The 25,604-nt window shown below is 52.3% G+C and overlaps 1 protein-coding gene across 11 annotated transcripts in view; it reads left to right on the forward strand.

The window, feature by feature from the left end:
• spire1a (spire-type actin nucleation factor 1a) overlaps positions 1-25,604 on the forward strand; it is a 168,489-nt gene that overhangs the window by 132,869 nt on the left and 10,016 nt on the right. For 9 of the 11 annotated variants that reach the window (XR_008755585.1, XM_055893201.1, XM_055893197.1 and 6 more), the window contains 5 exons: positions 442-581; positions 3,099-3,180; positions 5,518-5,726; positions 9,553-9,588; positions 16,802-16,939. Coding sequence is in view for 10 of the 11 variants with exons in the window: in XM_055893201.1 (XP_055749176.1) it covers positions 442-581; positions 3,099-3,180; positions 5,518-5,726; positions 9,553-9,588; positions 16,802-16,939 (605 nt within the window). In the remaining variant the exon portion in view is untranslated. The remainder of the gene's footprint in view (positions 1-441; positions 582-3,098; positions 3,181-5,517; positions 5,727-9,552; positions 9,589-16,801; positions 16,940-25,604) is intronic. The other 2 variants (XM_055893200.1, XM_055893199.1) reach the window with 2 other exon arrangements.

A 25,604-nucleotide genomic window follows, 5' to 3' on the forward strand; every position in this document is an offset into this window, starting at 1 on the left:
CAGCGTTTATACAATTCCACTAAGCTAATATGGAATTGTTTTAAGAAGGTCAAAAGATCATTTTGATTTAGAATTCTAGGACTCCTTGAAGTATAAAAAATATATACAGTATACATAATGATATGATTAATGTTTTAGTTGGGCTTGCTGCTATTAGCCCATACAAACACATTGAATATCAGATTGACCATATGGAACAACAGAGTCCCCCCCAACCCCCCCCCCAAAATGTTTTAAAGGAGGTTTGTTCTGAAGTGTCTGTCCTATATCTGAGAGAAGAAGAAAGATTAGGACACTTTTTTTTTTCTCCTGTATTTAACCCCTTAGGCACTGAACAGTCTCCAGCACCAGTTTGGACAGACCTACTCATTCAATGGTTTCTCTTTATTTCTCCTATTTTCTTGTCTCCCTGTGACTGTTTTCCTCTGACTCCTCCCACAGACCTGTCCACTCCAGATGCCCCCAGGAAGCACGTCGCCATGTCCTGTCCACCAGCTCCCGGGCTGGGAGGGGCTCTGTGTCAGAGGAAGAGGCTCCTGAAGGCGCCCACGTTGGCTGAACTGGGAAGCTCAGAGTCTGATGTATGTGGGTGTGTGTGTGAGAGAGAGAGTGGGGACAGTGTGTGTGGCTAGAATGCGATGTGTTATCCATACATCCAGCCCGCGTCTAGTTCATACATCACCTACACCAAAGCCTCTTTTCTACAACGAGGAGTACAAGAAAGCTCTTGACTTGCACACAGAAACAAGTGGTTCTAGTCCTTTATCCAGCCCATATCCAGCCCGTGTCTCTTTCTTAGTACCCGCGGTGCGTCTCGTTCTTAGTACCCGCGGTGCGTCTCTTTCTTAGTACCCGCCGTGCGTCTCGTTCTTAGTACCCGCGGTGCGTCTCGTTCTTAGTATCTGCGGTGCGTCTCGTTCTTGGTATCCGCCGTGCGTCTCGTTCTTAGTACCCGTGGTGCGTCTCGTTCTTAGTACCCGCGGTGCGTCTCGTTCTTAGTATCTGCCGTGCGTCTCGTTCTTAGTATCTGCCGTGCGTCTCGTTCTTAGTATCTGCGGTGCGTCTCGTTCTTAGTATCTGCGGTGCGTCTCGTTCTTAGTACCCGCGGTGCGTCTCGTTCTTAGTACCCGCGGTGCGTCTCTTTCTTAGTACCCGCCGTGCGTCTCGTTCTTAGTACCCGCGGTGCGTCTCGTTCTTAGTATCTGCGGTGCGTCTCGTTCTTGGTATCCGCCGTGCGTCTCGTTCTTAGTACCCGTGGTGCGTCTCGTTCTTAGTACCCGCGGTGCGTCTCGTTCTTAGTATCTGCCGTGCGTCTCGTTCTTAGTATCTGCGGTGCGTCTCGTTCTTAGTATCTGCGGTGCGTCTCGTTCTTAGTATCTGCGGTGCGTCTCGTTCTTAGTATCTGCGGTGCGTCTCGTTCTTAGTATCTGCGGTGCGTCTCGTTCTTAGTACCCGCCGTGCGTCTCGTTCTTAGTATCTGCGGTGCGTCTCGTTCTTAGTACCCGCCGTGCGTCTCGTTCTTAGTATCTGCGGTGCGTCTCGTTCTTAGTATCTGCGGTGCGTCTCGTTCTTAGTATCTGCGGTGCGTCTCGTTCTTAGTATCTGCGGTGCGTCTCGTTCTTAGTACCCGCCGTGCGTCTCGTTCTTAGTACCTGCGGTGCGTCTCGTTCTTAGTACCCGCCGTGCGTCTCGTTCTTAGTATCAGCGGTGCGTCTCGTTCTTAGTACCCGCCGTGCGTCTCGTTCTTAGTATCAGCGGTGCGTCTCGTTCTTAGTATCAGCGGTGCGTCTCGTTCTTAGTATCCGCGGTGCGTCTCGTTCTTAGTATCTGCGGTGCGTCTCGTTCTTGGTATCCGCCGTGCGTCTCGTTCTTAGTATCCGCGGTGCGTCTCGTTCTTAGTATCCGCGGTGCGTCTCGTTCTTAGTACCCGCCGTGCGTCTCGTTCTTAGTATCCGCGGTGCGTCTCGTTCTTAGTATCCGCGGTGCGTCTCGTTCTTAGTATCCACCGTGCGTCTCGTTCTTAGTACCCGCCGTGCGTCTCGTTCTTAGTATCCACCGTGCGTCTCGTTCTTAGTATCTGCGGTGCGTCTCGTTCTTGGTATCCGCCATGCGTCTCGTTCTTGGTATCCGCCATGCGTCTCGTTCTTAGTATCTGTGGTGCGTCTCGTTCTTAGTATCTGTGGTGCGTCTCGTTCTTAGTATCTGCGGTGCGTCTCGTTCTTAGTACCCGCGGTGCGTCTCGTTCTTAGTATCCACCGTGCGTCTCGTTCTTAGTATCTGCGGTGCGTCTCGTTCTTGGTATCCGCCATGCGTCTCGTTCTTGGTATCCGCCATGCGTCTCGTTCTTAGTATCTGTGGTGCGTCTCGTTCTTAGTATCTGTGGTGCGTCTCGTTCTTAGTATCTGCGGTGCGTCTCGTTCTTAGTACCCGCGGTGCGTCTCGTTCTTAGTATCCACCGTGCGTCTCGTTCTTAGTATCTGCGGTGCGTCTCGTTCTTGGTATCCGCCATGCGTCTCGTTCTTAGTATCTGTGGTGCGTCTCGTTCTTAGTATCTGTGGTGCGTCTCGTTCTTAGTATCTGCGGTGCGTCTCGTTCTTAGTACCCGCCGTGCGTCTCGTTCTTAGTATCTGCGGTGCGTCTCGTTCTTAGTACCCGCCGTGCGTCTCGTTCTTAGTATCCGCCGTGCGTCTCGTTCTTAGTACCCGCCGTGCGTCTCGTTCTTAGTATCTGTGGTGCGTCTCGTTCTTAGTACCCGCGGTGCGTCTCGTTCTTAGTATCCGCGGTGCGTCTCGTTCTTAGTACCCGCGGTGCGTCTCGTTCTTAGTACCCGCCGTGCGTCTCGTTCTTAGTACCCGCCGTGCGTCTCGTTCTTAGTATCTGCGGTGCGTCTCGTTCTTAGTACCCGCCGTGAGTCTCGTTCTTAGTACCCGCCGTGCGTCTCGTTCTTAGTACCCGCCGTGCGTCTCGTTCTTATTTATCCAGTGGCAGAAATTAGTCGACATTGTCACCTGAAATGATCATGTTTGCTGAGGAGCAGGTTAGTCTCTTTTGTAATGGTAGTCTGTCTACATCAGTAATGTGTATATCCTCATTAACAGGATGAGCCCAGTCACAGCTCCTCCAGTTTGTCAGCATCCATGTTGGACGCCTCGTCTCCGGGATCTGTCCTGGGGAAGAACAGTAAGATACCTTCACTCCCTTTTATGTTGTATTTATAAAATGTTCACTATGAATTCATAAACCGTTCCATATTCCACAAAAATATACACATTTATTGAATGTACAAAGTACATTCCATAACACCATGTATACTAGCTAGTACACTAGATCTGTCCACTCTTTGAAGGCGCCTAAGGTACAGAACACTAATGAAGCATCCCAAATGGCAAAGTATACACTAGATAGTGCACTACTGTTTTTATCAAGCTATTGATATTTGAATGATTATACAGACAATGCCGGTAAAAGGCGAAACACAGTGATCCCCCTAGCACATCAAAAACACCCCTCATGCTCCAACAGAGCCCTACCCAAATACCAGACTTTAATTAAAAAGAATGGAAGTAATATTAACAAATGGTGATAAACAAAGATATTATAGATATTAAAAAATAAAGGGAACACTTAAACAACACAATGTAACTCCAAGTCAATCACACTTCTGTGAAATCAAACTGTCCACTTAGGAAGCAACACTGATTGACAATACATTTCACATGCTGTTGTGCAAATGGAATAGACAAAAGGTGGAAATTATAGGCAATTAGCAAGACACCCCCAATAAAGGAGTGGTTCTGCAGGTTGTGAGCACAGACCACTTCTCAGTTCCTATGCTTCCTGGCTGATGTTTTGGTCACTTTTGAATGTTGGCGGTGCTTTCACTCTAGTGGTAGCATGAGACGGAGTCTACAACCCACACAATGGGCTCAGGTAGTGCAGCTCATCCAGGATGGCACATCAATGCGAGCTGTGGCAAGAAGGTTTGCTGTGTCTGTCAGCGTAGTGTCCAGAGCATGGAGGTGCTACCAGGAGACAGGCCAGTACATCAGGAGACGTGGAGGAGGCCGTAGGAGGGCAACAACCCAGCAGCAGGACCGCTACCTCCGCCTTTGTGCAAGGAGGAGCACTACCAGAGCCCTGCAAAATGACCTCCAGCAGGCCACAAATGTGCATGTGTTTGCTTAAACGGTCAGAAACAGACTCCATGAGGGTGGTATGAGGGCCCGACGTCCACAGGTGGGGGTTGTGCTTACAGCCCAGCACCGTGCAGGACGTTTGGCATTTGCCAGAGAACACCAAGATTGGCAAATTCGCCACTGGCGCCCTGTGCTCTTCACAGATGAAAAGCAGGTTCACACTGAGCACATGAGACAGATGTGACAGAGTCTGGAGACGCCGTGGAGAACGTTCTGCTGCCTGCAACATCCTCCAGCATGACCGGTTTGGCGGTGGGTCAGTCATGGTGTGGGGTGGCATTTCTTTGGGGGGCCGCACAGCCCTCCATGTGCTCGCCAGAGGTAGCCTGACTGCCATTAGGTACCGAGATGAGATCCTCAGACCCCTTGTGAGACCATATGCTGGTGCGGTTGGCCCTGGGTTCCTCCTAATGCAAGACAATGCTAGACCTCATGTGGCTGGATTGTGTCAGCAGTTCCTGCAAGAGGAAGGCATTGATGCTATGGACTGGCCCGCCCGTTCCCCAGACCTGAATCCAATTGAGCACATCTGGGACATAATGTCTCGCTCCATCCACCAACGCCACGTTGCACCACAGACTGTCCAGGAGTTGGCGGATGCTTTAGTCCAGGTCTGGGAGGAGATCCCTCAGGAGACCATCCGCCACCTCATCAGGAGCATGCCCAGGCGTTGTAGGGAGGTCATACAGGCACGTGGAGGCCATACACACTACTGAGCCTCATTTTGACTTGTTTTAAGGACATTACATCAACGTTGGATCAGCCTGTAGTGTGGTTTTCCACTTTAATTTTGAGTGTGACTCCAAATCCAGACCTCCATGGGTTGATAAATTTGATTTCCATTGATAGTTTTTGTGTGATTTTGTTGTCAGCACATTCAACTATGTAAAGAAAAAAGTATTTCATAAGAATAGTTCATTCATTCAGATCTAGGATGTGTTATTTTAGTGTTCCCTTTATTTTTTTGAGCAGTATATATATATATGGTCCAGGTCAAATGTAGTGCACTACTTTAGTCCTATGGGTCCTGGTCAAATGTAGTGCACTACACTATCATACTGCCTGTCTCAACTCTCGCTCTCCCCCCTCCTGAACTCTGAAATCTTACTGTTCTCTCTCCCCTCACCCCCCCCCCCCCCCCTGAACTCTGAAATCTTACTGTTCTCTCTCCCCTCACCCCCCCCCCCCTGAACTCTGAAATCTTACTGTTCTCTCTCCCCTCACCCCCCCCCCCTGAACTCTGAAATCTTACTGTTCTCTCTCCCCTCACCCCCCCCCCTGAACTCTGAAATCTTACTGTTCTCTCTCCCCCCTCCTCCAGCACCCCCTAGGTTGCTGCCCATCACCATGACTCCCCAGCCTGTCTTCTCTCTCCCCCCTCCTCCAGCACCCCCTAGGTTGCTGCCCATCACCATGACTCCCCAGCCTGACAGTTGCCCCTCCCCTCAGAGGAGACACTCCATTGAGAAGGAGACCCCCACCAGCGTACGACCCTTCACAGCCCCCACCAGACAGAGCTCCAAGTCTCTGGTATGTACACTACTGTGTGCTGCAGACAGTCAAGCCTCTCCATGGTATTATAGTGTACACTACTATTAAAGTGTACACTACTTCACTACAGTGAAGAGGCGACTCCAGGATGCTGGCCTTCTAGGCAGAGTTGCAAAGAAAAAGCTTCATCTCAGACTGGCCAATAAAAATAAAAAATTAAGATGGGCAAAAGAAAACAGACACTGGGCAGAGGAACTCTGTCTAGAAGGCCAGCATCCTGGAGTCGCCTCTTCACTGTTGACGTTGAGACTGGACAGAGGAACTCTGCCTAGAAGGCCAGCTTCCCGGAGTCGCCTCTTCACTGCTGACGTTGAGACTGGACAGAGGAACTCTGCCTAGAAGGCCAGCTTCCCGGAGTCGCCTCTTCACTGTTGACGTTGAGACTGGACAGAGGAACTCTGCCTAGAAGGCCAGCTTCCCGGAGTCGCCTCTTCACTGTTGATGTTGAGACTGGTGTTTCGCGGGTACTATTTAATGAAGCTGCCAGTTGAGGACTTGTGAGGCGTCTGTTTCTCAAACTAGACACTCTAATGTACTTGTCCTCTTGCTCAGTTGTGAACCGGGGCCTCCCACTCCTCTTTCTATTCTGGTTAGAGCCATTTCGTGCTGTTCTGTGAAGGGAGTAGTACACAGCGTTGTACGAGATCTTCAGTTTCTTGGCAATTTCTCTCATGGAATAGCCTTCATTTCTCAGAACAAGAATAGACTGACGAGTTTCAGAAGAAAGTTCTTTGTTTCTGTCCGTTTTGAGCCTGTAATCGAACCCACAAATGCTGATGCTCCAGATACTCAACTAGTCTAAAGAAGGACAGTTTTATTGCTACTTTAATCAGAATAACAATTTTCAGCTGTGCTAACATAATTGCAAAAGGGTTTTCTAATGATCAGTTAGCCTTTTAAAATGATAAACTTGGATTAGCTAACACAACGTGCCATTGGAACACAGGATTGATGGTTGCTGATAATGGGCCTCTGTACGTCTATGGCTCATTTTTTAATTTTTTTTTTTATGGAATATCTCCGTTTCCAGCTACAATGGTCATTTACAACATTAACAATGTCTACACTGTGTTTCTGATAAATGTTATATTTCATTGGACAAAAAATTACCTTTTCTTTCAAAAACAAGAACATTTCTAAGTGAGCCCAAACTTTTGAACGGTAGTGTACCTTACCATCTCTACACTTTCAGAACCAACTACCTACCTTACCATCTCTACACTTTCAGAACCAACTACCTACCTTACCATCTCTACACCTTCAGAACCAACTACCTACCTTACCATCTTTACCTTCAGAACCAACTACCTCCCTACCTCTACACCTTCAGAACCAACTACCTCCCTTACCATCTCTACAACTTCAGAACCAACTACCTACCTACCTCTACACCTTCAGAACCAACTACCTACCTTACCATCTCTACAACTTCAGAACCAACTACCTACCTTACCATCTCTACCTTCAGAACCAACTACCTACCTTACCATCTCTACACCTTCAGAACCAACTACCTCCCTTACCATCTCTACCTTCAGAACCAACTACCTACCTTACCATCTCTACCTTCAGAACCAACTACCTACCTTACCATCTCTACCTTCAGAACCAACTACCTACCTTACCATCTCTACACCTTCAGAACCAACTACCTACCTTACCATCTCTACCTTCAGAACCAACTACCTACCTTACCATCTCTACACCTTCAGAACCAACTACCTACCTTACCATCTCTACACCTTCAGAACCAACTACCTACCTTACCATCTCTACACCTTCAGAACCAACTACCTACCTCTACACCTTCAGAACCAACTACCTCCCTTACCATCTCTACACCTTCAGAACCAACTACCTACCTACCTACCTCTACACCTTCAGAACCAACTACCTACCTTACCATCTCTACACCTTCAGAACCAACTACCTACCTTACCATCTCTACACCTTCAGAACCAACTACCTACCTTACCATCTCTACACCTTCAGAACCAACTACCTAACTTACCATCTCTACCTTCAGAACCAACTACCTACCTTACCATCTCTACCTTCAGAACCAACTACCTACCTTACCATCTCTACCTTCAGAACCAACTACCTACCTACCTACCTACCTCTACACCTTCAGAACCAACTACCTACCTTACCATCTCTACCTTCAGAACCAACTACCTACCTTACCATCTCTACCTTCAGAACCAACTACCTACCTTACCATCTCTACACCTTCAGAACCAACTACCTACCTTACCATCTCTACACCTTCAGAACCAACTACCTACCTTACCATCTCTACACCTTCAGAACCAACTACCTACCTTACCATCTCTACACCTTCAGAACCAACTACCTCCCTTACCATCTCTACACCTTCAGAACCAACTACCTACCTTACCACCTCTACACCTTCAGAACCAACATACCTACCTTACCACCTCTACACCTTCAGAACCAACTACCTACCTTACCACCTCTACACCTTCAGAACCAACTACCTACCTTACCACCTCTACACCTTCAGAACCAACTACCTACCTTACCACCTCTACACCTTCAGAACCAACTACCTTCCTTACCACCTCTACACCTTCAGAACCAACTACCTACCTTACCACCTCTACACCTTCAGAACCAACTACCTACCTTACCACCTCTACACCTTCAGAACCAACTACCTACCTTACCATCTCTACACCTTCAGAACCAGTGTAGCCGGAAATATTTGGGGCTCCCGAGTGGCGCAAGGCACTGCATCTCAGTGCTAGAGACGTCACTACAGACCCTGGTTTGATTCCAGGCTGTATCACAACTGGCCGTGATTGGCTCCCGTAGGGAGCGGCGCACAATTGGCCGAGCGTCGTCCGGGTTTGGCGGGGGGTAGGCCTTCATTGTAAAAAATAATTTGTTCTTAACTGACTTACCAAGTTAAGTAAAGGTTAAATAAATAATGTGATGAGCCTGGTGACAGACAGCGAGAGCCCCCTTCTCTGGTGTGAGTAGTTCATTAGGATCCTCACCCAGCTTCTCCCTCTCCTTTTGTATGAATCTCATTTTCTGTAAAAATTGGCCACCTCAGGAGAGCAGCTTGTACCAGACAGTGTATTTGTCATTTTCAGAGGCAGATGGTATTCTGGATGAGTCAGTAGTGGTCCTGTCTGTAATACTGAGGAGGAGTCTGGGTAGTGGTCCTGTCTGTAATACTGAGGAGGAGTCAGTAGTGGTCCTGTCTGTAATACTGAGGAGGAGTCTGGGTAGTGGTCCTGTCTGTAATACTGAGGAGGAGTCTGGGTAGTGGTCCTGTCTGTAATACTGAGGAGGAGTCTGGGTAGTGGTCCTGTCTGTAATACTGAGGAGGAGTCAGTAGTGGTCCTGTCTGTAATACTGAGGAGTCAGTAGTGGTCCTGTCTGTAATACTGAGGAGGAGTCAGTAGTGGTCCTGTCTGTAATACTGAGGAGGAGTCGGTAGTGGTCCTGTCTGTAATACTGAGGAGGAGTCTGGGTAGTGGTCCTGTCTGTAATACTGAGGAGGAGTCGGTAGTGGTCCTGTCTGTAATACTGAGGAGGAGTCTGGGTAGTGGTCCTGTCTGTAATACTGAGGAGGAGTCTGGGTAGTGGTCCTGTCTGTAATACTGAGGAGGAGTCTGGGTAGTGGTCCTGTCTGTAATACTGAGGAGGAGTCTGGGTAGTGGTCCTGTCTATAATACTGAGGAGGAGTCTGGGTAGTGGTCCTGTCTGTAATACTGAGGAGGAGTCAGTAGTGGTCCTGTCAGTAATACTGAGCTGTTCTATTTCCTGTCAGGTGGAAAACCCCGCCCCCAGCAGTGGCGCTAAAGTGGTATGTCATGGATGTATTATTCCACTCTAACTATGGACGCGTTCCAGGTCGTCAACACATTGATGTATAATATAACAATATTCAGAGATTATTGGACCCCAGACTGCAAAAAAATGACAACCTGGAACGCACACAATTACTTCATCAATGATCACCTAATACAACGTTGAGTTTTAAAACGAACACTGTTTGGGAACACATTTTAGACGTTATACACTCCAACTGACTACATGACTGGGTGTTGTCTTCAGAGCTGCTGTGTTGTTCTCGTCTGTCATTATCAGGCTGGGCTCTGTGTGCTCCCTGGGAATACTATCCTGGAGGGGGGTTAATAACACAACGGATGTGGGGGGGGGGGTTAATAACACAACGGGTGTGGGGGGGGGTTAATAACACAACGGATGTGGGGGGGGTTAATAACACAACGGATGTGGGGGGGGGTTAATAACACAACGGATGTGGGGGGGGGTTAATAACACAACGGATGTGGGGGGGGGGGGTTAATAACACAACGGATGTGGGGGGGGGGGGGTTAATAACACAACGGATGTGGGGGGGGGGTTAATAACACAACGGATGTGGGGGGGGGGTTAATAACACAACGGATGTGGGGGGGGGTTAATAACACAACGGATGTGGGGGGGGGTTAATAACACAACGGATGTGGGGGGGGGTGTTAATAACACAACGGATGTGGGGGGGGGGTTTAATAACACAACGGATGTGGGGGGGGGGGGGTTAATAACACAACGGATGTGGGGGGGGGGGGTTAATAACACAACGGATGTGGGGGGGGGTTAATAAAACAACGGGTGTGATGTGGGGGGGTTAATAACACAACGGATGTGGGTGGGGTTAATAACACAACGGATGTGGGGGGGTTAATAACACAACGGGTGTGATGTGGGGGGGTTAATAACACAACGGATGTGGGGGGGTTAATAACACAACGGATGTGGGGGGGTTAATAACACAACGGATGTGGGGGGGTTAATAACACAACGGGTGTGATGTGGGGGGGGGTTAATAACACAACGGGTGTGATGTGGGGGGGGTTAATAACACAACGGATGTGATGTGGGGGGGGGGTTAATAACACAACGGGTGTGATGTGGGGGGGGTTATTAACACAACGGATGTGGGGGGGGTTAATAACACAACGGGTGTGGGGGGGTTAATAACACAACGGGTGTGATGTGGGGGGGGGTTAATAACACAACGGGTGTGATGTGGGGGGGGGGTTAATAACACAACGGATGTGGGGGGGGGGTTAATAACACAACGGGTGTGATGTGGGGGGGGGGTTAATAACACAACGGATGTGGGGGGGGGTTAATAACACAACGGGTGTGATGTGGGGGGGGGTTAATAACACAACGGGTGTGGGGGGGTTAATAACACAACGGGTGTGATGTGGGGGGGGGTTAATAACACAACGGATGTGGGGGGGGTTAATAACGCAACGGGTGTGGGAGGGTTAATAACACAACGGATGTGATGTGGGGGGGGTTAATAACACAACGGATGTGATGTGGGGGGGGTTAATAACACAACGGATGTGGGGGGGTTAATAACACAACGGGTGTGGGGGGGGTTAATAACACAACGGATGGGGGGGGGGGTTAATAACACAACGGATGTGGGGGGGGTTAATAACACAACGGATGTGGGGGGGGGTTAATAACACAACGGGTGTGGGGGGGTTAACACAACGGATGTGGGGGGGGGTTAATAACACAACGGATGTGGGGGGGGGTTAATAACACAACGGGTGTGGGGGGGTTAATAACAAAACGGATGTGGGGGGGGGGTTAATAACACAACGGATGTGGGGGGGGGTTAATAACACAACGGGTGTGGGGGGGGTTAATAACACAACGGGTGTGGGGGGGTTAATAACACAACGGATGTGGGGGGGTTAATAACACAACGGATGTGGGGGGGGTTAATAACACAACGGATGTGGGGGGGGTTAATAACACAACGGGTGTGGGGGGGGTTAATAACACAACGGGTGTGGGGGGGGTTAATAACACAACGGATGTGGCGGGGGTTAATAACACAACGGATGTGGGGGGGGTTAATAACACAACGGATGTGGGGGGGGTTAATAACACAACGGGTGTGGGGGGGGGTTAATAACACAACGGGTGTGGGGGGGGTTAATAACACAACGGGTGTGGGGGGGGGGGTTAATAACACAACGGGTGTGGGGGGGGGGTTAATAACACAACGGATGTGGGGGGGAGGTTAATAACACAACGGGTGTGGGGGGGGTTAATAACACAACGGATGTGGGGGGGGGGTTAATAACACAACAGATGTGGGGGGGTTAATAACACAACGGGTGTGGGGGGGGTTAATAACACAACGGATGTGGGGGGGGGGGTTAATAACACAACGGATGTGGGGGGGGGGGTTAAAAACACAACGGATGTGGGGGGGGGTTAATAACACAACGGATGTGGGGGGGGTTAATAACACAACGGATGTGGGGGGGGGTTAATAACACAACGGATGTGGGGGGGGGTTAACACAACGGATGTGGGGGGGGGGTTAATAACACAACGGATGTGGGGGGGGGGGTTAATAACACAACGGATGTGGGGGGGGTTAATAACACAACGGATGTGGGGGGGGGGGGTTAATAACACAACGGATGGGGGGGGGGGGTTAATAACACAACGGATGTGGGGGGGGGGGGTTAATAACACAACGGATGGGGGGGGGGGTTAATAACACAACGGATGTGGGGGGGGGTTAATAACACAACGGATGTGGGGGGGTTAATAACACAACGGGTGTGATGTGGGGGGAGGTTAATAACACAACGGGTGTGATGTGGGGGGGTTAATAACACAACGGGTGTGATGTGGGGGGAGGTTAATAACACAACGGGTGTGATGTGGGGGGGGTTAATAACACAACGGGTGTGATGTGGGGGGGTTAATAACACAACGGGTGTGATGTGGGGGGGTTAATAACACAACGGGTGTGATGTGGGGGGGTTAATAACACAACGGGTGTGATGTGGGGGGAGGTTAATAACACAACGGGTGTGATGTGGGGGGGGTTAATAACACAACGGGTGTGATGTGGGGGGGTTAATAACACAACGGGTGTGATGTGGGGGGGTTAATAACACAACGGGTGTGATGTGGGGGGGTTAATAACACAACGGGTGTGATGTGGGGGGGTTAACACAACAGGTGTGATGTGGGGGGGTTAACACAACAGGTGTGATGTGGGGGGGTTAATAACACAACGGGTGTGATGTGGGGGGGTTAATAACACAACGGGTGTGATGTGGGGGGGTTAATAACACAACGGGTGTGATGTGGGGGGGTTAATAACACAACGGGTGTGATGTGGGGGGGTTAATAACACAACGGGTGTGATGTGGGGGGGGTTAATAACACAACGGGTGTGAGGTGGGGGGGTTAACACAACGGGTGTGATGTGGGGGGGTTAATAACACAACGGGTGTGATGTGGGGGGGGTTAACACAACGGGTGTGATGTGGGGGGGTTAATAACACAACGGGTGTGATGTGGGGGGGTTAAAAACACAACGGGTGTGATGTGGGGGGGTTAAAAACACAACGGGTGTGATGTGGGGGGGGTTAATACAACGGGTGTGATGTGGGGGGGTTAATAACACAACGGGTGTGATGTGGGGGGGGTTAATAACACAACGGGTGTGATGTGGGGGGGTTAATAACACAACTGGTGTGATGTGGGGGGGTTAACACAACGGGTGTGATGTGGGGGGGGTTAATAACACAACGGGTGTGATGTGGGGGGGTTAATAACACAACGGGTGTGATGTGGGGGGGTTAACACAACGGGTGTGATGTGGGGGGGTTAATAACACAACGGGTGTGATGTGGGGGGGTTAAAAACACAACGGGTGTGATGTGGGGGGGTTAAAAACACAACGGGTGTGATGTGGGGGGGTTAAAAATACAACGGGTGTGATGTGGGGGGGTTAAAAACACAACGGGTGTGATGTGGGGGGGTTAAAAACACAACGGGTGTGATGTGGGGGGGGTTAATACAACGGGTGTGATGTGGGGGGGGTTAATGACACAACGGGTGTGATGTGGGGGGGTTAATGACACAACGGGTGTGAGGTGGGGGGGGGTTAAATTCACAACGGGTGTGATGTGGGGGGGTTAATAACACAACAGGTGTGATGTGGGGGGGTAATAAAAAAACGGGTGTGATTTGGGGGGGGTTAATAACACAACGGGTGTGATGTGGGGGGGTGGGGGGGTTAATAACACAACGCGTGTGATGTGGGGGGGTTAATAACATAACGGATGTGGGGGGGGGTTAATAACACAACGGGTGTGATGTGGGGGGGGTTAATAACACAACGGGTGTGATGTGGGGGGGGGTTAATAACACAACGGGTGTGATGTGGGGGGGTTAATAACACAACGGGTTATGTGGGGGGGGTTAAAACACAACAGGTGTGATGTGGGGGGGTAAATAACACAACGGGTGTGATGTGGGGGGATTAATAACACAACGGGTGTGATGTGGGGGGGTTAAAACACAACGGGTGTGATGTGGGGGGGTGGGGGGGTTAATAACACAACGGGTGTGATGTGGGGGGTTAATAACACAACGGGTGTGATGTGGGGGGGTTAATAACATAACGGATGTGGGGGGGGTTAATAACACAACGGGTGTGATGTGGGGGGGTTAATAACACAACGGGTGTGATGTGGGGGGGGTTAATAACACAACGGGTTATGTGGGGGGGTTAATAACACAACGGGTGTGATGTGGGGGGGTTAAAACACAACAGGTGTGATGTGGGGGGGTAAATAACACAACGGGTGTGATGTGGGGGGGTAAATAACACAACGGGTGTGATGTGGGGGGATTAATAACACAACGGGTGTGATGTGGGGGGGTTAAAACACAACGGGTGTGATATGGGGGGGGTTAATAACACAACGGGTGTGATGTGGGGGGGGGTTAATAACACAACGGGTGTGATGTGTGGGGGGGGGGTTAATAACACAACGGGTGTGATGTGGGGGGGTTAATAACACAACGGGTGTGATATGGGGGGGTTAATAACACAACGGGTGTGATGTGGGGGGGTTAATAACATAACGGGTGTGATGTGGGGGGGTTAATAACACAACGGGTGTGATGTGGGGGGGTTAATAACACAACGGGTGTGATGTGGGGGGGTTAATAACACAACGGGTGTGATGTGGGGGGGTTAATAACACAACGGGTGTGATGTGGGGGGGTTAATAACACAACGGGTGTGATGTGGGGGGGTTAATAACACAACGGGTGTGATGTGGGGGGGTTAATAACACAACGGGTGTGATGTGGGGGGGTTAATAACACAACGGGTGTGATGTGGGGGGGTTAATAACACAACGGGTGTGATGTGGGGGGGGGTTAATAACACAACGGGTGTGATGTGGGGGGGTGTTAATAACACAACGGGTGTGATGTGGGGGGGGGTTAATAACACAACGGGTGTGATGTGGGGGGGGGGTTAATAACACAACGGGTGTGATGTGTGGGGGGGTTAATAACACAACGTTTGTGATGTGGGGGGGTTAATAACACAACGGGTGTGATGTGGGGGGGTTAATAACACAACGGGTGTGATGTGGGGGGGGTTAATAACACAACGGGTGTGATGTGGGGGGGTTAATAACACAACGGGTGTGATGTGGGGGGTGGGGGGGTTAATAACACTACGGGTGTGATTAGGGGGGGTTAATAACACAACGGGTGTGATGTGGGGGGGTTAATAACACAACGGGTGTGATGTGGGGGGGGGTTAAAAACACAACGGGTTTGATGTGGGGGGGGTTAATAACACAACGGGTGTGATGGGGCGGGGTTAATAACACAACGGGTGTGATGTGGGTGTTGCGTTATTGAGGAGCCGCATGTTCCCATAATGTTTCCTCCCCATGGTAACCAACCACCTCCCATAATGTTTCTTCCCCATGGTAACCAACCATTTCCCATAATGTTTCTTCCCCATGGTAACCAACCATTTCCCATAATGTTTCTTCCCCATGGTAACCAACCATTTCCCATAATGTTTCTTCCCCATGGTAACCAACCATTTCCCATAATGTTTCTTCCCCATGGTAACCAACCATTTCCCATAATGTTTCTTCCCCATGGTAACCAACCATTTCCCATAATGTTTCTTCCCCATGGTAACCAACCATTTCCCATAATGTTTCTTCCCCATGGTAACCAACCATTTCCCATAATGTTTCTTCCCCATGGTAACCAACCACCTCCCATAATGTTTCTTCCCCATGGTAACCAACCATTTCCCATAATGTTTCTTCCCCATGGTAACCAACCATTTCCCATAATGTTTCTTCCCCATGGTAACCAACCATTTCCCATAATGTTTCTTCCCCATGGTAACCAACCATTTCCCATAATGTTTCTTCCCCATGGTAACCAACCATTTCCCATAATGTTTCTTCCCCATGGTAACCAACCATTTCCCATAATGTTTCTTCCCCATGGTAACCAACCATTTCCCATAATGTTTCTTCCCCATGGTAACCAACCATTTCCCATAATGTTTCTTCCCCATGGTAACCAACCATTTCCCATAATGTTTCTTCCCCATGGTAACCAACCATTTCCCATAATGTTTCTTCCCCATGGTAACCAACCATTTCCCATAATGTTTCTTCCCCATGGTAACCAACCATTTCCCATAATGTTTCTTCCCCATGGTAACCAACCATTTCCCATAATGTTTCTTCCCCATGGTAACCAACCATTTCCCATAATGTTTCGTCCCCATGGTAACCAACCATTTCCCATAATGTTTTGTCCCCATGGTAACCAACTACCTCCCATAATGTTTCTTCCCCATGGTAACCAACCACCTCCCATAATGTTTCTTCCCCATGGTAACCAACCACCTCCCATAATGTTTCGTCCCCATGGTAACCAACCACCTCCCATAATGTTTTGTCCCCATGGTAACCAACTACCTCCCATAATGTTTTGTCCCCATGGTAACCAACCACCTCCCATAATGTTTCTTCCCCATGGTAACCACCTCCCTCCATGTTGTGCTGTAGGTTCCATGGAAGATGCTTTGGTAAAGTGATTGTTTTCATGTCAGAGTAAAGGTACAACTTGTCCCACAGCTGAAGCTAAACAGCTCTCTCTCTGTCTGTCTGTTTCAGGAGGACTTCTGCTACCCAGTAGAGTGTCAAGCTCTAACAGTAGAAGAGGTGATGCACATCAGACAGGTTCTGGTCGAAGCTGAGCTGGAGAAGTTCCAACAGTACAAAGACGTCTACAAAGCACTGAGGAAAGGAAAGGTGAGAGCTGGACCTGTCTAGATACTGTACCAGCAGGCCTGGGCCTGTCTAGATACTGTACCGGCAGGGCTGGGCCTGTCTAGATAATGTACCGGCGGGCCTGGGCCTGTCTAGATACTGTACCAGCGGGGCTGGGCCTGTCTAGATACTGTACCAGCGGGGCTGGGCCTGTCTAGATACTGTACCAGCGGGGCTGGGCCTGTCTAGATACTGTACCAGCAGGGCTGGGCCTGTCAAGATACTGTACCAGCAGGGCTGGGCCTGTCTAGATACTGTACCAGCAGGGCTGGGCCTGTCTAGATACTGTACCAGCAGGGCTGGGCCTGTCTAGATACTGTACCAGCAGGGCTGGACCTGTCTAGATACTGTACCAGCAGGCCTGGGCCTGTCTAGATACTGTACCAGCAGGGCTGGACCTGTCTATATACTGTACCGGCAGGGCTGGGCCTGTCTAGATACTGTACCAGCAGGGCTAGGCCTGGGCCTGTCTAGATACTGTACCAGCAGGGCTAGGCCTGGGCCTGTCTAGATACTGTACCAGCAGGGCTGGACCTGTCTAGATACTGTACCAGCAGGGCTAGGCCTGGGCCTGTCTAGATACTGTACCAGCAGGGCTGGGCCTGTCTAGATACTGTACCAGCAGGGCTGGGCCTGTCTAGATACTGTACCAGCTGGGCTGGGCCTGTCTAGATACTGTACCAGCTGGGCTGGGCCTGTCTAGATACTGTACCAGCTGGGCTGGGCCTGTCTAGATACTGTACCAGCAGGGCTGGGCCTGTCTAGATACTGTACCAGCAGGGCTGGGCCTGTCTAGATAGTGTACCAGCAGGGCTGGGCCTGTCTAGATAGTGTACCAGCAGGGCTGGGCCTGTCTAGATACTGTACCGGCAGGCCTGGGCCTGTCTAGATACTGTACCGGCAGGCCTGGGCCTGTCTAGATACTGTACCGGCAGGCCTGGGCCTGTCTAGATACTGTACCGGCAGGCCTGGGCCTGTCTAGATACTGTACCGGCAGGCCTGGGCCTGTCTAGATACTGTACCAGCAGGGCTGGGCCTGTCTAGATACTGTACCAACAGGGCTGGGCCTGTCTAGATACTGTACCAGCGGGCCTGGGCCTGTCTAGATACTGTACCGGTGGGGCTGGGCCTGGGCCCGTCTAGATACTGTACCAGCAGGGCTGGGCCTGTCTAGATGCTGTACCAGCAGGGCTGGTTCTGTCTAGATACTGTACCAGCAGGGCTGGTTCTGTCTAGATACTGTACCAGCAGGGCTGGTTCTGTCTAGATACTGTACCAGCAGGGTTGGGCCTGTCTAGATACTGTACCAGCAGGGTTGGGCCTGTCTAGATACTGTACCAGCAGGGTTGGGCCTGTCTAGATACTGTACCAGCAGGGTTGGGCCTGTCTAGATACTGTACCAGCAGGGTTGGGCCTGTCTAGATACTGTACCAGCAGGGCTGGGCCTGGGCCTGTCTAGATACTGTACCAGCAGGCCTGGGCCTGTCTAGATACTGTACCAGCAGGGCTGGGCCTTTGCCTGTCTAGATACTGTACCAGCAGGCCTGGGCCTGGGCCTGTCTAGATATTGTACCAGCAGGCCTGGGCCTGTCTAGATACTGTACCAGCAGGCCTGGGCCTGTCTAGATACTGTACCAGCAGGCCTGGGCCTGTCTAGATACTGTACCAGCAGGGCTGGGCCTGTCTAGATACTGTACCAGCAGGCCTGGGCCTGTCTAGATACTGTACCAGCAGGCCTGGGCCTGTCTAGATACTGTACCAGCAGGCCTGGGCCTGTCTAGATACTGTACCAGCAGGCCTGGGCCTGTCTAGATACTGTACCAGCAGGGCTGGGCCTGTCTAGATACTGTACCAGCAGGCCTGGGCCTGTCTAGATACTGTACCAGCAGGCCTGGGCCTGTCTAGATACTGTACCAGCAGGCCTGGGCCTGTCTAGATACTGTACCAGCAGGCCTGGGCCTGTCTAGATACTGTACCAGCAGGCCTGGGCCTGTCTAGATACTGTACCAGCAGGCCTGGGCCTGTCTAGATACTGTACCAGCAGGCCTGGGCCTGTCTAGATACTGTACCAGCAGGCCTGGGCCTGTCTAGATACTGTACCAGCAGGCCTGGGCCTGTCTAGATACTGTACCAGCAGGCCTGGGCCCGTCTAGATACTGTACCAGCAGGGCTAGGCCTGGGCCCGTCTAGATATTGTACCAAATCAAATGTATTTAAATAGCCCTTCGTACATAAGCTGATATCTCAAAGTGCTGTACAGAAACCCAGCCTAAAACCCCAAACAGCAAGCAATGCAGGTGTACCAGCAGGGGTGGACCTGGGCCTGTCTAGATACTGTACCAGCAGGGGTGGACCTGGGCCTGTCTAGATACTGTACCAGCAGGGGTGGACCTGGGCCTGTCTAGATACTGTACCAGCAGGGCTGGGCCTGTCTAGATACTGTACCAGCAGGGGTGGACCTGGGCCTGTCTAGACACTGTACCAGCAGGGCTAGACCTGGTTCTGTCTAGATACTGTACCGGCAGGCCTGTCTAGATACTGTACCATTTGGGCTGGGCCTGTCTAGATACTGTACCATTTGGGCTGGGCCTGTCTAGATACTGTACCGGCAGGGCTGGGCCTGTCTAGATAATGTACCGGCAGGGCTGGGCCTGTCTAGATACTGTACCGGCAGGGCTAGGCCTGGGCCTGTCTAGATACTGTACCAGCGGGGCTGGGCCTGGGCCTGTCTAGATACTGTACCAGCGGGGCTGGGCCTGGGCCTGTCTAGATACTGTACCAGCGGGGCTGGGCCTGGGCCTGTCTAGATACTGTACCAGCAGGCCTGTCTAGATACTGTACCATTTGGGCTGGGCCTGTCTAGATACTGTACCATTTGGGCTGGGCCTGTCTAGATACTGTACCATTTGGGCTGGGCCTGTCTAGATACTGTACCATTTGGGCTGGGCCTGTCTAGATACTGTACCATTTGGGCTGGGCCTGTCTAGATACTGTACCATTTGGGCTGGGCCTGTCTAGATACTGTACCGGCAGGGCTGGGCCTGTCTAGATAATGTACCGGCAGGGCTGGGCCTGTCTAGATACTGTACCGGCAGGGCTAGGCCTGGGCCTGTCTAGATACTGTACCAGCGGGGCTGGGCCTGGGCCTGTCTAGATACTGTACCAGCGGGGCTGGGCCTGGGCCTGTCTAGATACTGTACCAGCGGGGCTGGGCCTGGGCCTGTCTAGATACTGTACCGGCAGGGCTGGGCCTGTCTAGATAATGTACCGGCAGGGCTGGGCCTGTCTAGATACTGTACCGGCAGGGCTAGGCCTGGGCCTGTCTAGATACTGTACCAGCGGGGCTGGGCCTGGGCCTGTCTAGATACTGTACCAGCGGGGCTGGGCCTGGGCCTGTCTAGATACTGTACCAGCGGGGCTGGGCCTGGGCCTGTCTAGATACTGTACCAGCAGGCCTGTCTAGATACTGTACCATTTGGGCTGGGCCTGTCTAGATACTGTACCATTTGGGCTGGGCCTGTCTAGATACTGTACCATTTGGGCTGGGCCTGTCTAGATACTGTACCATTTGGGCTGGGCCTGTCTAGATACTGTACCATTTGGGCTGGGCCTGTCTAGATACTGTACCATTTGGGCTGGGCCTGTCTAGATACTGTACCGGCAGGGCTGGGCCTGTCTAGATAATGTACCGGCAGGGCTGGGCCTGTCTAGATACTGTACCGGCAGGGCTAGGCCTGGGCCTGTCTAGATACTGTACCAGCGGGGCTGGGCCTGGGCCTGTCTAGATACTGTACCAGCGGGGCTGGGCCTGGGCCTGTCTAGATACTGTACCAGCGGGGCTGGGCCTGGGCCTGTCTAGATACTGTACCAGCAGGCCTGTCTAGATACTGTACCATTTGGGCTGGTCCTGTCTAGATACTGTACCATTTGGGCTGGGCCTGTCTAGATACTGTACCAGCAGGGCTGGGCCTGTCTAGATACTGTACCAACAGGGCTAGACCTGGGCCTGTCTAGATGCTGTACCGGCGGGGCTGGGCCTGTCTAGATGCTGTACCAGCAGGGCTAGACCTGGGCCTGTCTAGATGCTGTACCGGCGGGGCTGGGCCTGTCTAGATACTGTACCAGCAGGGCTAGACCTGGGCCTGTCTAGATACTGTACCAGCAGGGCTGGACCTGTCTAGATACTGTACCAGCAGGCCTGGGCCTGTCTAGATACTGTACCAGCAGGGCTGGACCTGTCTATATACTGTACCGGCAGGGCTGGGCCTGGGCCTGTCTAGATACTGTACCGGCGGGCCTGGGCCTGTCTAAATACTGTACCAGCAGGGCTGGGCCTGTCTAGATACTGTACCAGCAGGGCTGGACCTGTCTAGATACTGTACCAGCAGGGCTAGGCCTGGGCCTGTCTAGATACTGTACCAGCAGGGCTAGGCCTGGGCCTGTCTAGATACTGTACCAGCAGGGCTGGACCTGTCTAGATACTGTACCAGCAGGGCTAGGCCTGGGCCTGTCTAGATACTGTACCAGCAGGGCTGGGCCTGTCTAGATACTGTACCAGCAGGGCTGGGCCTGTCTAGATACTGTACCAGCAGGGCTGGGCCTGTCTAGATACTGTACCAGCTGGGCTGGGCCTGTCTAGATACTGTACCAGCTGGGCTGGGCCTGTCTAGATACTGTACCAGCAGGGCTGGGCCTGTCTAGATACTGTACCAGCAGGGCTGGGCCTGTCTAGATACTGTACCAGCAGGGCTGGGCCTGTCTAGATACTGTACCAGCAGGGCTGGGCCTGTCTAGATACTGTACCGGCAGGGCTGGGCCTGTCTAGATACTGTACCGGCAGGCCTGGGCCTGTCTAGATACTGTACCGGCAGGCCTGGGCCTGTCTAGATACTGTACCGGCAGGCCTGGGCCTGTCTAGATACTGTACCGGCAGGCCTGGGCCTGTCTAGATACTGTACCGGCAGGGCTGGGCCTGTCTAGATACTGTACCAGCGGGCCTGGGCCTGTCTAGATACTGTACCGGTGGGGCTGGGCCTGGGCCCGTCTAGATACTGTACCAGCAGGGCTGGGCCTGTCTAGATGCTGTACCAGCAGGGCTGGTTCTGTCTAGATACTGTACCAGCAGGGCTGGTTCTGTCTAGATACTGTACCAGCAGGGCTGGTTCTGTCTAGATACTGTACCAGCAGGGTTGGGCCTGTCTAGATACTGTACCAGCAGGGTTGGGCCTGTCTAGATACTGTACCAGCAGGGTTGGGCCTGTCTAGATACTGTACCAGCAGGGCTGGGCCTGGGCCTGTCTAGATACTGTACCAGCAGGCCTGGGCCTGTCTAGATACTGTACTAGCAGGGCTGGGCCTGGGCCTGTCTAGATACTGTACCAGCAGGGCTAGACCTGGGCCTGTCTAGATACTGTACCAGCAGGGCTGGACCTGTCTAGATACTGTACCAGCAGGCCTGGGCCTGTCTAGATACTGTACCAGCAGGGCTGGACCTGTCTATATACTGTACCGGCAGGGCTGGGCCTGGGCCTGTCTAGATACTGTACCGGCGGGCCTGGGCCTGTCTAAATACTGTACCAGCAGGGCTGGGCCTGTCTAGATACTGTACCAGCAGGGCTGGACCTGTCTAGATACTGTACCAGCAGGGCTAGGCCTGGGCCTGTCTAGATACTGTACCAGCAGGGCTAGGCCTGGGCCTGTCTAGATACTGTACCAGCAGGGCTGGACCTGTCTAGATACTGTACCAGCAGGGCTAGGCCTGGGCCTGTCTAGATACTGTACCAGCAGGGCTGGGCCTGTCTAGATACTGTACCAGCAGGGCTGGGCCTGTCTAGATACTGTACCAGCAGGGCTGGGCCTGTCTAGATACTGTACCAGCTGGGCTGGGCCTGTCTAGATACTGTACCAGCTGGGCTGGGCCTGTCTAGATACTGTACCAGCAGGGCTGGGCCTGTCTAGATACTGTACCAGCAGGGCTGGGCCTGTCTAGATACTGTACCAGCAGGGCTGGGCCTGTCTAGATACTGTACCAGCAGGGCTGGGCCTGTCTAGATACTGTACCGGCAGGGCTGGGCCTGTCTAGATACTGTACCGGCAGGGCTGGGCCTGTCTAGATACTGTACCGGCAGGCCTGGGCCTGTCTAGATACTGTACCGGCAGGCCTGGGCCTGTCTAGATACTGTACCGGCAGGCCTGGGCCTGTCTAGATACTGTACCGGCAGGCCTGGGCCTGTCTAGATACTGTACCGGCAGGGCTGGGCCTGTCTAGATACTGTACCAGCGGGCTGGGCCTGTCTAGATACTGTACCAGCGGGCCTGGGCCTGTCTAGATACTGTACCGGTGGGGCTGGGCCTGGGCCCGTCTAGATACTGTACCAGCAGGGCTGGGCCTGTCTAGATGCTGTACCAGCAGGGCTGGTTCTGTCTAGATACTGTACCAGCAGGGCTGGTTCTGTCTAGATACTGTACCAGCAGGGCTGGTTCTGTCTAGATACTGTACCAGCAGGGTTGGGCCTGTCTAGATACTGTACCAGCAGGGTTGGGCCTGTCTAGATACTGTACCAGCAGGGTTGGGCCTGTCTAGATACTGTACCAGCAGGGCTGGGCCTGGGCCTGTCTAGATACTGTACCAGCAGGCCTGGGCCTGTCTAGATACTGTACTAGCAGGGCTGGGCCTGGGCCTGTCTAGATACTGTACCAGCAGGCCTGGGCCTGGGCCTGTCTAGATATTGTACCAGCAGGCCTGGGCCTGTCTAGATACTGTACCAGCAGGCCTGGGCCTGTCTAGATACTGTACCAGCAGGCCTGGGCCTGTCTAGATACTGTACCAGCAGGCCTGGGCCTGTCTAGATACTGTACCAGCAGGGCTGGGCCTGTCTAGATACTGTACCAGCAGGCCTGGGCCTGTCTAGATACTGTACCAGCAGGCCTGGGCCTGTCTAGATACTGTACCAGCAGGCCTGGGCCTGTCTAGATACTGTACCAGCAGGGCTGGGCCTGTCTAGATACTGTACCAGCAGGCCTGGGCCTGTCTAGATACTGTACCAGCAGGCCTGGGCCTGTCTAGATACTGTACCAGCAGGCCTGGGCCTGTCTAGATACTGTACCAGCAGGCCTGGGCCTGTCTAGATACTGTACCAGCAGGCCTGGGCCTGTCTAGATACTGTACCAGCAGGCCTGGGCCTGTCTAGATACTGTACCAGCAGGCCTGGGCCCGTCTAGATACTGTACCAGCAGGGCTAGGCCTGGGCCCGTCTAGATATTGTACCAAATCAAATGTATTTAAATAGCCCTTCGTACATAAGCTGATATCTCAAAGTGCTGTACAGAAACCCAGCCTAAAACCCCAAACAGCAAGCAATGCAGGTGTACCAGCAGGGGTGGACCTGGGCCTGTCTAGATACTGTACCAGCAGGGGTGGACCTGGGCCTGTCTAGATACTGTACCAGCAGGGGTGGACCTGGGCCTGTCTAGATACTGTACCAGCAGGGCTGGGCCTGTCTAGATACTGTACCAGCAGGGGTGGACCTGGGCCTGTCTAGACACTGTACCAGCAGGGCTAGACCTGGTTCTGTCTAGATACTGTACCGGCAGGCCTGTCTAGATACTGTACCATTTGGGCTGGGCCTGTCTAGATACTGTACCATTTGGGCTGGGCCTGTCTAGATACTGTACCGGCAGGGCTGGGCCTGTCTAGATAATGTACCGGCAGGGCTGGGCCTGTCTAGATACTGTACCGGCAGGGCTAGGCCTGGGCCTGTCTAGATACTGTACCAGCGGGGCTGGGCCTGGGCCTGTCTAGATACTGTACCAGCGGGGCTGGGCCTGGGCCTGTCTAGATACTGTACCAGCGGGGCTGGGCCTGGGCCTGTCTAGATACTGTACCAGCGGGGCTGGGCCTGGGCCTGTCTAGATACTGTACCAGCAGGCCTGTCTAGATACTGTACCATTTGGGCTGGGCCTGTCTAGATACTGTACCATTTGGGCTGGGCCTGTCTAGATACTGTACCATTTGGGCTGGGCCTGTCTAGATACTGTACCATTTGGGCTGGGCCTGTCTAGATACTGTACCATTTGGGCTGGGCCTGTCTAGATACTGTACCATTTGGGCTGGGCCTGTCTAGATACTGTACCGGCAGGGCTGGGCCTGTCTAGATACTGTACCGGCAGGGCTGGGCCTGTCTAGATAATGTACCGGCAGGGCTGGGCCTGTCTAGATACTGTACCGGCAGGGCTAGGCCTGGGCCTGTCTAGATACTGTACCAGCGGGGCTGGGCCTGGGCCTGTCTAGATACTGTACCAGCGGGGCTGGGCCTGGGCCTGTCTAGATACTGTACCAGCGGGGCTGGGCCTGGGCCTGTCTAGATACTGTACCAGCAGGCCTGTCTAGATACTGTACCATTTGGGCTGGGCCTGTCTAGATACTGTACCATTTGGGCTGGGCCTGTCTAGATACTGTACCATTTGGGCTGGGCCTGTCTAGATACTGTACCAGCAGGGTTGGGCCTGTCTAGATACTGTACCAGCAGGGTTGGGCCTGTCTAGATACTGTACCAGCAGGGTTGGGCCTGTCTAGATACTGTACCATTTGGGCTGGGCCTGTCTAGATACTGTACCAGCAGGGCTGGGCCTGTCTAGATACTGTACC

Source organism: Salvelinus fontinalis, chromosome 32 (genome assembly GCF_029448725.1).
Source record: "Salvelinus fontinalis isolate EN_2023a chromosome 32, ASM2944872v1, whole genome shotgun sequence".
Lineage (NCBI taxonomy): Eukaryota > Metazoa > Chordata > Actinopteri > Salmoniformes > Salmonidae > Salvelinus > Salvelinus fontinalis.